This window comes from Rutidosis leptorrhynchoides, chromosome 6 (genome assembly GCF_046630445.1).
Source record: "Rutidosis leptorrhynchoides isolate AG116_Rl617_1_P2 chromosome 6, CSIRO_AGI_Rlap_v1, whole genome shotgun sequence".
In the NCBI taxonomy this organism is placed as follows: Eukaryota; Viridiplantae; Streptophyta; class Magnoliopsida; order Asterales; family Asteraceae; genus Rutidosis; species Rutidosis leptorrhynchoides.
Genome location: NC_092338.1, coordinates 418249021 through 418263215, shown reverse-complemented (window position 1 = coordinate 418263215; position 14195 = coordinate 418249021). Strand labels below are relative to the sequence as shown.

At 33.7% G+C, this 14195-nt stretch overlaps 3 protein-coding genes across 12 annotated transcripts in view; all 3 read left to right on the top strand.

Annotated features, from left to right (window-relative positions):
* Positions 1-4489, top strand: part of LOC139855141 (uncharacterized) — an 84592-nt gene extending 80103 nt beyond the window's left edge. Inside the window, exons 3-8 of the mRNA XM_071844388.1 lie at positions 2106-2169; positions 2437-2510; positions 2607-2690; positions 3006-3128; positions 3311-3359; positions 3810-4489. Of these exons, the coding sequence (XP_071700489.1) occupies positions 2106-2169; positions 2437-2510; positions 2607-2690; positions 3006-3128; positions 3311-3359; positions 3810-4489 (1074 nt within the window). The remainder of the gene's footprint in view (positions 1-2105; positions 2170-2436; positions 2511-2606; positions 2691-3005; positions 3129-3310; positions 3360-3809) is intronic.
* On the top strand, positions 1778-13891 carry LOC139852202 (uncharacterized). Of its 10 annotated transcripts, none has more exons than XM_071841442.1 (8): positions 9876-10051; positions 10167-10231; positions 10367-10487; positions 11806-11869; positions 12102-12355; positions 12690-12845; positions 12964-13012; positions 13379-13891. In XM_071841442.1, the coding sequence occupies exons 3-8, from the start codon at positions 10392-10394 to the stop codon at positions 13654-13656; spliced, it is 897 nt and encodes a 298-aa protein (XP_071697543.1). In that variant the 5' UTR covers positions 9876-10051; positions 10167-10231; positions 10367-10391; the 3' UTR covers positions 13657-13891. The 10 variants fall into 10 exon arrangements, with proteins under 10 accessions (XP_071697544.1, XP_071697543.1, XP_071697541.1 ...); XM_071841440.1 differs by having other exon boundaries at positions 10149-10231; XM_071841436.1 differs by having other exon boundaries at positions 9877-10051; positions 10149-10235.
* On the top strand, positions 5734-9241 carry LOC139855140 (cellulose synthase-like protein G2). Its single transcript, XM_071844387.1, has 7 exons — positions 5734-6351; positions 6914-6997; positions 7125-7247; positions 7355-7567; positions 7914-8013; positions 8107-8630; positions 8732-9241. The coding sequence occupies exons 1-7, from the start codon at positions 5734-5736 to the stop codon at positions 9206-9208; spliced, it is 2139 nt and encodes a 712-aa protein (XP_071700488.1). The 3' UTR covers positions 9209-9241.
* Positions 13892-14195: the final 304 nt, after the last annotated feature.

The following is a 14195-nucleotide window of genomic DNA, read 5'->3' as shown; positions in this document are numbered from 1 at the left end:
CGAAGAAACTATTTTTTGCGTGTTCCATTCCCAACCCAAAAAGAATATGCAAGAAACTTACATGACTTCAAGGTAACAACATCTTCCCAGCTCTTTAAATCTGCAAGAAACTTACATAACTTTAAAGTAATCAACACCGCTTGCAGGTCACTGACGGACCACCGCTTCTATCTTCACTTTCCAGTTTGAGTGTTTAATCTAATTCTTGAATCTCGATGGCTAACAAGATTGAACTTCATGGACATTTGTTAACAGTTGTTAGACAGAGTGACTAAACGTGCAACATTTATAAATCACAATGACTCTCTTTGGAGAAAAAAATAATGTCTAAACTTGCAAGATTGTACAAACTACAATGATTATCTGGATAGTTTTGTCTTAAATAAGTGGCACTTAACAAACAACTTGATATCACATACTTTAGTTTAAAAAAAAATGTTTTAACTTTTGTATGGTATATTTTGGTTCTTGGTTGAATTAAAATAAATAATACTCCTATTTGTTTGTTATATTTTAGATGTTTCAGATAAGCCCGTATTTGTTTCAAATTTGAGTTTCCTTCACTAAAATACAAACAAATGTCACAAAGTATATATATAATTTAATAGTAAAATGTATAATAAAGAAAACTAAACATAATTGTATACTACCACCATCAGGATACACAAACTACATCGCAAAAAGCCTCATGATTTGTTTAAATCTATCATCCGCTTGTGCCTCTTCAAGTACTTCCCTTATAAATTTCTGGGTAGACTTCGAATGTTCACCCTGGTTATTGCATCTTTTACAACGCGTAACAGCGATGAGAACACCCCTTGAAATGTTGTATATTATTGCATTCAGTTCTTCCGACACAAAAACTTGCAGAAATTGACATGGCGGGGGAGGTGGGCCGGTGGTGGGGAGATGTTATGGTTTGAGATGAATTGCTAGGGGTTGGAAACAGATCAGGATCATCTACTTCAACAAGAAATGCCCAAACATCATTCATTTTTAGTGTGGGTTTTAGTTTGTTTAGAAATTGTGAAGCATGAGAACTATATATTTAAGAAGTGAAAACATTATTCAAAAACATGCCAGGAAATCTTATTCGACAATCTTAAAGAGAATAAGATTTAGTAGCACGTCACAAGGTAGGATCATGCGAACCTCGCGACTCGCAACTTCCCGACAGTCGCAATTCACAAGATATAATTTACCAACAATGACCGTAAATTCCAGGTCGCGACTTGGAATTTGTCATTCATGATCGAAAAATCGCGACGCAAGCTAACCTTGGCATTTTAGGAAATTCTTTTTTCGGGCGCATCGTTATAGTTTGTTTAAAAATGCTTGTTTTGACTAATAGCCTAAAATAAAATAAACCACGAAATTCACCTGGTAGTTTTTTCTGAGAATCCGTCTTTTAAACGAGACGTAGGGCCTATTACTTACCACTTAATGGTCTACATCCGTATAATAAATAAAATTGTTATTTCTTTGTTACTTAATCTGTCACTTAATTTGCTACTTAATCTGAAAATTGGTCTGTTTCTAGGAGACATGAAATGAGACAACGCAAATAGAAAAAGAGTACATTAAAAAAAAAAATTAACATCACGAATTAATATTAATATATAATATATAATAATATAATATATAATATTAATTAATAATTATTATTATTATTATTATTATTATAATAATTAATAATAATAATTAATAAATGAATGAATACATAACCCTTAACTTACTGCGGGACAAACAAGCCCTTTGGTTTAGTTCGAAGTACCTGAGTGTGAGGATGATCGCTTTTAAGTAGACACACTATTCGCGATTAATCATTTCTTCCGTGCTTACCAAAAGGTTCACTTTTTATTTTTTTATTATAGGTTATCTTTTTATGTAAATAATCAGTATAATTTATGAATTCTCTTATCCACCCTTCGGCTTTCAAACTTATTTGCAATTTCCAATGCATATAATTTTGTAACCACGTATCTAAGTGTTCATGGAAAGTGCTTAACCGAAGGCTCATTTGCCTTTGAGCAATTTTAAACGGGCTATTTTAAATTACTTACAGAACTCTAATTTAATTTATCCATCTCCAAAATGTCTTTCAGATCAAACATATCAATTTGAAAAGGAACAAGATACAGCTGGAGTACTATGATTTCGACGTAGAAGGTGAGTTAGCTAACTTTCTGTATGAACCAGTGTGGGTTTGGAAATCGTTTCTTGTGAATTAATTGCCACTTTTTTCATTAACTTCAGAATATTATGTTTCTGATTGCAATTTATTAGTCATCATGAGGCATAAACTTAGTTGCCCGTTGTCACTTTTCTTATACTACATTCTTCTATGTTGATTGTGTTCTCTCATCTGGTTTCTTGTTCTTAAAGTTTTATAAAATAATAGATTTCAGATAAAGTTAATTGTTAATGTGTTTGCAGAGATAAGTTGGGAACAGATATTCGAACAGCCTCCTTATGGAAGAAAGACAAGGCACATTAAAAGACAACTAATGGTGCGGCCTCGCTATCCGCTAACATATAAAAAAGATGAAATGCCAGATGCTAACTCAATTCCCGAAGTTTGTGTTGTATTTGATGGTACATTTAAGGTTGATGATAAGGTAGATTGGAATTATGAAGGTGTTTATTGGTCTGCAAGGGTTGTCGAAGTGTTGAGCGATGACAAGGTTAAGGTAAAGAATTTGACTTGTGCAACCTGTTAGAATTTATTAGTATACTATTGTGTTTGTTGTCAAAAATTATTTAATTACATTAACTTGGAGAGTTAACTTTCAAGGTATAAATTTTTTAGCTATCTTTATATCAGGTTTTATAAACATCTGAAACACTCTTGTGATGTTATTTTTACTTCTTAAAACGTTTCGTTAGGAAGAATGTATCTGATATATTATTACAAATAAATAGTTAAATACACATACCATTTATGATTCTTAGTTTCTTTTTCCTTCCCTTTTTTTGATTTGTATTCATGTTTCCACCATCTGTAGATTGAGTTGCCAATGCCCCCAGCTGGAGAAGGGGTAGAAGGTGAGACATACGAAGCATTATGTAAAGATTTACGACCCTACTTAGATTGGTCCGAAAGAAATGGCTGGACTTTGCCTACTCTGGTGCCTCTCTCTCTCTCTCTCTCTCTCTCTCTCTCTCTCTCTCTCTCTCTCTCCACTTTTTTATTTTATTTTATTTGAATTACTTTTTTTTTCCTGCCTATTTGATTCTTTCATAATTGTAACAGATTTAAGTGGTGTTAATATAACCTTGTTCTTATTTAAGTTTAATTTTTTTCATGCAGGGTGGTAGGACTTCATGTGGTGCACAGCTTATCTTTCCATCAAAGCAAGGTGAGTTACTTTTGTAGGCCAATGCTTGCAATTCTTATATAATTTGTCTTTCTATTTTTGTTGGCCATTTTAATCTACATTTTTAAGACCCGTCTGCTAACTGGTAGTAAATTATCTAAAATATTACGACGGTTGATTAGTATCACCATTTACCTTAAAATGCAATGCTTGAACATCTTACTATCATAGTTAGTACACTTCTTTTCAACTAGTTTTCTCTTATTCTCTTTTCTAAAAAAAGTTCTATTATACTTCGTACTTTTAGTTATAGTGTTTTGTTTTGTTTTGAAGCATGTGATCAATTGTTGTTTGTACGCCCTTTGACAGGAGGAATTGCTTATTACATGTACGTAAAGTAACTTAGATGTAATAAGCCCATGCGAGTAAACAGTTCTATCTCTTAATATTGCATGCTAATCTTAGATTTGTTTGTAACTGTACTTGTTTTAGGCATGAATCAGGAGTCAATTTCTCTTGGTTCACCTCTCAATGCATCTTCTAGCACTCGTTTATCAGCTGAGGGAGACACAGAGAGACAAAATTCAGGTCATGTGGATACCGTTATTTGTGACGATAAAATGGTTGATGATTTAGCGGAAGGACATGCAGAAAGGCAAAGTTCAAATCCTGTAAATGCTGTTGTTCTTGATGAAAAAGTGGCGAGTGAAGATGTGAAAATGGTTGATGATGATGATGATGATGATGATGTGCATGCAAATACAGAGACACAGAGTTCAGTTCCTGTTAATTGTGAGGAAAAAGTGCAGGCTGAAGATGCGATATTGGGTGATACTGAAACACATAATTCAAATCTGATGGATACCGTTGTTTGTGAAGAAAAAAAGCAGACTGAAGATGTGAAAATGGATGATGAATGTGTGGAATCCTTCGATAGTATTACGAGTTTGCGTGTGGAAGAGAAGAAATCAGCAGCAGAAGCGGCACCGGCAGTTGCAGATGAGGGTGGTATTCATTTTAGTAAAGACTTGAACATAAAGCATGAAGATACACTGGAAGCAGCCGTAATCGATCTGGAGGAACTTGTTAACAAAATTAAATGGATGCAGAACCTTCTAAATAACAATGGCAGTCAGTCAAGTACTGATTCAACATTGTGGAAGTTTGTTTAAACTATTCTCTTCACATCAAGTATTATTTGACGCGTTCTGTATAGTTTGGTAAGTTTTCTTTCTGGTACTTGAAACGTGGTAATCGACATGTGTTGTAGTTGCTCAATCTAGAAGGTTGTTTCTGACACTCCGTATGCAAATTTCTGTGGCGCTTTTGATTCCTCATTTTTTTTTTTTCTTTCCGGTTTATCATTTGCATAGTGAGACTATAAATATGACTGTTTAAAAATTAAAGGCCATGCTGAGAGCAAGCATATCAAATAGAGAATATACCTATTTTTATTAGTTAAAGTGGATGATCACGTTAGCATGACGCCGTCAGGGTTACTGTTCATGGTTTGGTTTTGTGTTTTAGATGGAGGAGTAATAGAATAAGTAATGCTACAAGGAAATGAGTAACATATTTTAGAGCCATTGTGAATGTGAATGTGAATGATTTTGATAATAATAACTTAGGATAAATTAGATGTCATATTACATACCGCTATTAACAAACAACTTGATATCGCAAACTCTAGTTTTAAAAATAAAAAGAATTTGTCTTGTATCTTTTGGCTCTTGGCTGAATTAAAATAAACGGAATTTTGTTTGTTATATTTTGGATGTTTTAGAAGGTGAGGTGATTGGGCGGCTGTATTGTTGTTGAATGGTTGCACGAGACACTACTGAAATACGCGATTTAGTGAAAAAATTTCTGGTTTTTTAACTAGTGATACCAGTGGATAGTGTAAATTTTTATGGGTGACACCATTGAAATAAGCCATCTAATTTTTTTTTAGGGTTTTAACCGGTGACACGTGACTACCAATTCTAGATCCGCCACTGACTGATTGGTAAGTTAACAAATATAATTAAATATTAAATAATATAATAATATAATAATAATTAATAATAACGTATACCAAATGTTGTCATGTCAAAGCATCGTAGACGAAGGGCGTTGATAACAATTGATGTCTTTGAAAGGAACCCAAATCCCAAACCAAATTAAAGTATTTTATGTCTGAGTTAACTAGGTCGACAAAAACCATATTTAAAGTGGATAAATTCAAATATTGATTTTGGTTAACTTAAACATAATACACAAATTTTGGTACTCCTAAAATAAAACAAAAATAAGGTTGGAAATAGTGACAAAACTTAGGATCATCATATAAGACCATATTACTTTTGGAGTTAAATAGCATCATCCATCCTTCTTTCGTAACCAAAAAATCCACAAACAAACATCCTGCAAGAAATCAATGGCAGCCGCCTCCGTCTCCCACCGCTACACCGCCACAACCTCTCTCAACACGTGCTCGGTTCAAGAACCACGAGCCACGGCTCAAAGACTTCACATACTCTTCCACTTAACAGCCGTATTAGCCATTTTATACTACAGGTTCAACAACTTACTACATGGTGATGTACCCATTTTACCATGGGCTCTAGTCACTTTTGCCGAACTTATATTCGCGTTCGTTTGGTTCCTATCACAAGCGTTTAGATGGCTTCCAGTTGCTAGATCTGTTTCACTTTATAATCTTCCTGATGATCATGAGTTACCTAAAGTGGACGTGTTTATATGTACCGCTGATCCTATTAAAGAGCCTACGATTGAAGTTATGAATACGGTTTTGTCTGCTATGGGACTTGATTATCCTTATGATAAACTGGCTGTTTATTTATCGGATGATGGTGGTTCACCTTCTACGCTTTATGCTATGAATGAAGCGTGTTCTTTTGCGAAGACTTGGTTGCCGTTTTGCAGAAAATATGGGATTAAAAGTAGGTGTCCGGAGTCGTTTTTCTCTACTTATGGACATGATGAATTGCTTTTTCGAACTGAGGAATTTGAAGCAGATGAAGAGAATATGAAGGTGAGTACCGGAAATAACAATAAATATTTCAATAATTATCATATACATACATATACATAATAGTATTATCTGTTGTGATTTGCGCACTTTCAAGACCCGAGAAATTAATAGAACAATTAAACAATAAATAAAGACGCAAAGTTTTATGTGGTTCGGCGTGAGGCATGGTCCACGTGCGGAAGCAGAGATGGATTTTACTAGCAAACGTTCCAGGAACTCATTTTATAGTTGAAATGAATCCGTATGAATGCAAGTATAGCTTACCTTCATTTGTTCAAAACACATGTTTTAAGCAAAGTCTTCAAACTAATAGTTAGTTACTATTCTTTTCTTTCTTTCTTTTGACTTCCAATCTTGCAAGATAATTGAGAAACATGTGTATGTACATATTTGTTACGTAGCCAAGTAGACAACTCAATTTGGAATTGAGCCACTATCCAACATTATCAATAGCGACAATTAGCATTGGATTTAACAGATTACTCTATTGAACAGAAATTTTTAAACCTGTTATTTTTGCAATTAATCCATTATTTATGAATTGTAAATGATGATTTTGTAGTTAGCATATGAACAATTTAAAGATAACGTTGAACGTAAAACCAATGGAGCCTCTACAGTCAATGATCGGTCGCCTTGTGTTGAGGTAAGTTTCTTTTAACTATTTTACTATGATCGTCATGATCTCAAGATATAACTTATTAATCACCACAAATTTTTAAAAAACAATAAAATATTCATAAGGCTCATGTTCTGATTTACATCATATTCAGATAGTACATGACAGCTTAAAGAGCACGGATGACCAAGTTCAAATGCCGCTTCTTGTCTACGTATCGCGCGAAAAAAGACCATCTCTTCCTCACCGTTTTAAAGCTGGAGCTTTAAATACTCTTGTATGATCCACAAAAACTTAAACTTTTAGATCCTTGTAATTAAGTTGGATTCATTAAACTAACGAAAATCTAATTCTGATCATATAAATGTATCATGGTCTTTGCAGCTTCGAGTTTCTGGAGTTTTGAGTAACGCTCCATACATGCTCGTGTTGGATTGTGACATGTATTGCAACGAACCCAGTTCTGCAAAACAGGCCATGTGTTTCCATCTTGATTCAAAAATTTCAAGTTCGCTTGCTTTCGTTCAATTCCCCCAAATTTTCTATAACGTTAGCCAAAAGGATATCTATGATGGCCAAGCAAGATCCGCATACAAGGTGAATTCATTTTACAATTTTAATTTTTTCTTCTATACACTGTTCGTACAGAACATCATTCAGGCTTTTTATAAATACAAGTTTATGGGCACAACACTGGTACAATAGCATAGCATTGGACATTTAGGTGTCTTTTAAATCTTATTATGTTTTATTATGTCTTTTTACTGCGCGCCCGCAATCTGCAGACCGTTTATCTTTCTTAAGACATAAAATAAAATAATGTCTTATTTTGTCTGCAAACACGCATACTTAGAAATATGCTTCTTAGTACTGCAGACAAAATTAGTCTTGTTTTTAGGTCAATTTGTTATATCTCGAAGATTAATGTTTCCTTCATTTTCAGACAAAATATCAAGGGATGGATGGGATTGGAGGCACAATTTGTTCAGGAACAGGTTATTACTTGAGGAAAAAAGCCTTGTATGGATCTCCCAACGAACAAGGTATGTATCATTCGATTTCCTTTAAGTATTCTGATTATATATCATATCTTTGCCTATTGTATAACTAATAAGATTTGAACCTACAATCATCAGACGAACATCTCCTAAATCCAGAAGACACCTTTGGTAAGTCAACTAAATTTATGAATTCGTTAAAAGTTAACACGAACGAAGAAAGTCAAATGGACCACTTCACGACCGCCATTTTAGAAGAAGCCAAGAAGCTCGCTTCATGCTCTTTTGAAAATAGCACCAAATGGGGTAAACAGATCGGTTACTCATATGATTCATTGCTAGAGAGCAGCTTCACAGGTTATATATTACATACAAGAGGATGGAAGTCGGTTTATTTGTATCCTAATAGACCATGTTTCTTGGGTTGCACGACTATTGACATGAAAGATGCCCTGGTTCAACTAATGAAATGGTCATCCGGTTTGCTTCAAGTTGGTCTATCTAGATTCAGCCCTCTTGTCTATGGGGCCTCAAAAATGTCAATCCTACAAAGCATGTGTTACGCGTACTTCATGTTCACTCCGTTTTTGTCAATCGCATGTCTACTTTACGGAACCATACCACAATTGTGTCTTTTTAACGGCGTTTCATTGTATCCCACGGTACACTTAATCAATCTTTACCTTAATTCTTACTTTCCTTTATAAAGTGTTGTTTTGTTGGAGTACTTATAACTTAACAAAGTTATACATTTCATTTTCAGGCTTCTAGTCCATGGTTTAAAGTGTTTGCAACGGTCTATGTATCTTCACTTCTGCAACATTTTTACGAAGTGGTATCAAGCGATGGATCAATAGTGACATGGTGGAACGAGCAAAGGATTTATTTCATAAAATGTGTTAGCGCGTTGTTGTTTGGTTGTCTTGATGTGATGATGAAGTCAATTGGTGTTGCGAAAGCAAATTTTAGATTGACAAACAAAGTTGTTGACCAAGAAAAACTCGCGAAATATGAGAATGGAACATTTGATTTTGAAGGAGCAAAGATGTTCATGATACCATTGACATTCATGGTTTTGTTGAATGCTGTTAGCTTTGTTGGTGGAGTGAAGGGAGTAATAAAGAATGGTAATCTTGATGAGATGTTTGGCCAAGTTTTCATGTCATGGACAACACTATTATTCAGTTATCCCATCCTCAAGGGGCTAATACCAAACAAGACTAAAAAGATTAAAAATTAAATAACATACTTCGCAATTTAGTACATAGAGAATGTACTTTGGTGAAAAAAAATCATTAAGAAGATATCACGTGAAGCTACTTTTGTGTATAATACATGGTATTTCATATTTACCCTATGAGATGTACATTTTTGTGAAAAAAAATTTAGTACATAGGTCATGATCGCGAATTCACGAGTCACAAGATCACAAGCCAACCTTGCGAGGGATTTTAAGATATTTGTTTTTTGGGGCGTACGCTATAGTTTGTTTGAAAAATGTGTCTTTTTGATTAATAGTCAAAAATAAAATAAACCATGAAATTTACCCGGGTAGGTTTTCCTGAAAATCCATTTTTTAAAGGTGACATACACTGATATGGGGGCGGTTCTATATTGTACCTAGTGGTGGCACGGGACAGCACTGAAATACGCGATGTCGTGAAAAAAAAATGGGGTTTTTAACTAGTGATACAATTTGATAATGTACATTTTTTTGAGTGACACCATTGAAATAGTAGAATTTTTTTGGGGGTTTGAACTAGTGACTACCAATCCGAGATCCTCCACTGCATACATTACACACACCGTACGAATTACGAATGCAAATTAATTACTGTAATAATAATTTATTAATATTAATAATTTATTATAAATATAAAATATAAATAAATGAATACATAATCCGTAACTTACTAATGCAAGACAAACAAAGCCCTTTGGTTTAGTTCGAAGCATGTGAGTGTGAGGGTGATCACTTTTAAGTAGACACACTATTCGCGATTAATCACATCTTCCGTGCTTATCAAAGGTTCACTTTTTTATTTTTAAATCATCGAGGTACTACTGTATTTCTTGTTTAATGGTAACGCAAAACCCTAATTCACCGAAACCCTAAATTGCTACTACTACTTATTATGATACCTAATTATAGTGCATTAATGAATAACCTTATTTTGTAGTTTTGTGAATATATGTAGCAATTTGATTGCCCGATTCTGTGATTGCAAGGTCAAGAATGGTATTTATTTTATGAAAGGCGGATGTAGGTGAAAAAACGTCTAATTTTGGACTTTTTTTTTCATTTTTCATTGTTAAGTTCTATGAGTTTTTTTATGAATTCATGAATCATAGACTTGATTTGCATGGAAAATTTGCTGAGATAAATTTATTTTTCTAGATCAGGAAAATTCTGGTGATGCAAAATGGAGAATTCGAGTGGTTTTAAGTTTGAAGTGGGCCAGCTTGGGGAATCGAAATCCTTTGCGGATGGATATCGTGGTGCCTGGTTCAGATGCAAGGTAGCTTTTTCATTCAATTGATTTGGTAGCTCTGTTTTGTTCCCATATGCAATTGCAATAAAAATACTAATGGTGGGCTAGATTGCAACTTTAGGCGTCGTAATATTAATTACGAGCATATCTGGTGTTTGATATGATGTTTAGATGTCCAACATAAGAGTATGAACACGTTTAGGATGATTGTTTCACGATCATTAGTGTGTCACGATCATTAGTATGCTGTTCTTTTCTTTCATATAGAAATAACTTAAGGTTTGAATTACAACCTTTGGCTGATGTTGCACACTTAGTTGTGCGTGGGATATGATCGGTTCGTCATGGATGTTCATACTATACCTAGAAAACGGGTCAGGTTAGGTCGGTTTCCGTAACGGGTTAAAATGGTTTTGGGTTGAAATGGGTCATGGGTCAAACGAGTCAAATTTTTAAACGGGTCCAAATGGGTCAGGCTGGGTTGGGTAACAGGTCGAAACAAGTCACACGGGTCAAGTGGTCCAAATAGGTCATATACTTTTACATTGATTATATTATTTTAGTTATTATTATTTATTTATTTATTATATATATGAAAATATTAATATACATAGTAAATTATATAACCATGAATGCTTTCATAAATGTTTGGTGGATGAAACTTGTTATGCTTGACCCATTTGACTCATTAGACCTATCTCTCTTTATTGAGCTTTGGGAATTGTTACCCATTAGACATGTTCTTTGATATTTTGTATAGGACCCAATAGGTTAGAGGGGAACCTATTGGACTTTTTTATGTTCTGATTTACATTGCTAGACCTAGTTTTTCTCAAGACCCAATTGACCCGATAGCTTGACCCAATTGACCCGATGACTTGACCCAAATGACCCGATTTTGAGAGTATGGCTCTCAATTGCCAGGTATAGTTTATACGCAAGACTTATTTTGGAGTTATATATTCAAGTAAGATGGTACTCTGGTTGCAACATTGTTTGGAACTAAAAAAGTGTGTTAAAGGGAAGAAGGGTACTTCTTTTGAAATATATTGTACGATACATTACTTAATAGTCTTTTTACTCAAATTTGTTATAATAGGTTATCTTTTATGTAAATAATCGATATAAATTTATGAATTCTCTTATCCCTCCTCCTGCTTTCAAACTTATTTCCAATTTCCAAAGCATATAATTTTCTAACCACACATCTAAGTGTTCATCGAAAGTGTTTAACCGAAGGCTCGACTGCCATTGAGCAATTTTAAACAGGCTATTTTTAAAGTACTTACAGAAGGAGCTTACCAAAAGTCTAATTCTATTAATCCATGTCTAAAATGTCATTCAGATCAGAGATATCAATTTGAAAAGGAACAAGATACAGCTGGAATACTATGATTTCGAAGACGAAGGTGAGTTGGCTAACTTGCTGTATGAACCAGTGTGGGTTTTAAAGATTATTGCCTGTGAATTAATTGCCACTTTTTTCATTAGCTTTATGTTATTATGTTTCTGATGCTTATTAGTGCACTTTTCTTATAGTACATGCTTCCATTATGATTGTGTTCTCTCATTTGATTCCTGCTTCTAAAGCTTTATAAAATCATAGATTTCAGATAATGTGAATTGTTAATGTGTTTGCAGAGATAAGTTGGGAAAAGATACACGAACAGCCTCCTTATGGAAGAAATACAAGGCACATTAAAAAACAACTAATGGTGCGGCCTCGCTATCCGCTAACATATAAAAAAGATGAAATGCCAGATGCTAACTCAATTTCCGAAGTTTGTGTTGTATTTGATGGTACATTCAAGGTTGGTGATAAGGTAGATTGGTATTCTGACAGTTCTTATTGGCCTGCAAGGGTGGTCGAAGTGTTGAGCGATGACAAGGTTAAGGTAAAGAATTTGACTTGTGCAACCTGTTAAAATTAATTAGTATACTATTGTGTTTGTTGGCAAAGATTAATTAATTACATTAACTTGGAGAGTTAACTTTTAAGGCATAATTTTTTTAGCTATCTTTATATCAGGTTTTATAAACATCTGAAACACTCTTGTAATGTTAATATTACTTCTTAAACGTTTCGTTAGGAAGGATGTATCCGATATATTATTACAAATAAATAGTTAAATACACATACCATTTATGATTCATAGTTTCTTGTTCCTTCCTTTTTTTTTTTTTTTTTTTTTTTTTTTTTATTTGTATTCATGTTTCCACCATCTGTAGATTGAGTTGCCAATGCCCCCAGCCGGAGAAAGGAAAGACGACGAGACACATGAAGCACTCGTTAAGGATTTACGGCCGAACTTAGAGTGGTCCCAAAGAAAAGGCTGGACATTGCCTACTGTGGTGCCTCTCTCTCCACTTATTTTATTTATTTATGTAAATTACTTCCTTTTTTTTTTTTTTTTTTGCCTATTTGATTCTTTTATAATTGTAACAGCTTTAAGTGGTGTTAATATAACCTTGTTCTTATCTAAGTTCAATTTTTTTCATGTAGGGTGGTAGGACTTCATGTGGTGCACAGCTTATCTTTCCATCAAAGCAAGGTGAACTAATTTTGTAGACCAATGCTTGCCATTCTTATATAATTTGTCTTTCTATTTTTTGTTGGCTGTTTTAATCTACATTTTTAAGACCCGTCTGCTAACTGGTAGTAAATTATCTAAGATATTACGACGGTTGATTAGAATCACCGTTTAACTTGAAATGCAATGCTTGTATTTGTTAGTATTATAGTTATTACTCTTCTTTTCAACAAGATTTCTCTTATTACGCTTACACTCTTAGAAAGAAGGAACTGCTTACTACATGCACTTAAAGTAACTTAGATCTAACAAGCCCATGCTAGTAAACAGTTCTATCTTTAATTATTGCATGCTAATCTTAGATTTGTTTGTAACTGTACTTTTTAGGCATCAATAAGGAGTCGATTTCTGTTGCTTCACCTCTTAATGCATCTTCTAGCACTCGTTTATCAGCAGAGGGAGACACAGAGATACAAAATTCAGGTCATGTGGATACCGTTATTTGTGACGATAAAATGGTTGACGATTTAGCGGAAGGACATGCAGAAAGGCAAAGTTCAGATCCTGTGAATGCTGTTGTTCTTGATGAAAAAGTGGCGAGCGAAGATGTGAAAATGGTTGATGATTTTGTGCATGAAAATGCAGACACACATAGTTCCTGTTAATTGCGAGGAAAAAGTGTAGGCTGAAGATGTGATATTGGCTGATAAAACACCCACATGATCAAATGTACAATATTTGAAACATATGTACAATCTTATAGTAAAACACCATCAACACCATATGTACAATATTTGAAGTATTATGTGACCATATGTATAAATTTTAAAACAAATTGTACAATTTTTTACAAATCACCACATAAACACGTGTACAAACTTTGAAGCATATTGTACAACTTTCATATAATAATTGTATTTTAATTTTTGAAAATTTATCAAGTGGCATTTGTTATTACTAATAATAATTATTATTAAAAATATAAATATTCAATTTTTAAACAAACTTTATCATTAATTATTATAATTGTAATTATAGTTATTATATTATTATTATTCAAATATGGTTGCTTTTTACGAGATTAATTACGTTACGTATGTATGCGAAATACAAGTCTCAATAAAAGGTTGTAATGTAGACTTTTGACAAAGTTAAGTACATCAAGGTAGTTCATTTATTCTGATCAAGTTAAGTACATCAACAT

Bases quoted from the DNA above. Each gene is read 5' to 3' on its own strand.
- LOC139852202 (XM_071841443.1), top strand. From the start codon at position 10,392: ATGGAGAATTCGAGTGGTTTTAAGTTTGAAGTGGGCCAGCTTGGGGAA. The intron at 12,356-12,689 runs GTAAAGAATTTG...CACCATCTGTAG, and splicing joins TGAGCGATGACAAGGTTAAG to ATTGAGTTGCCAATGCCCCC. The intron at 12,846-12,963 runs GTAAATTACTTC...TTTTTCATGTAG, and splicing joins CACTTATTTTATTTATTTAT to GGTGGTAGGACTTCATGTGG.
- LOC139855140 (XM_071844387.1), top strand. From the start codon at position 5,734: ATGGCAGCCGCCTCCGTCTCCCACCGCTACACCGCCACAACCTCTCTC. The intron at 6,352-6,913 runs GTGAGTACCGGA...ATGATTTTGTAG, and splicing joins CAGATGAAGAGAATATGAAG to TTAGCATATGAACAATTTAA. The intron at 6,998-7,124 runs GTAAGTTTCTTT...CATCATATTCAG, and splicing joins ATCGGTCGCCTTGTGTTGAG to ATAGTACATGACAGCTTAAA.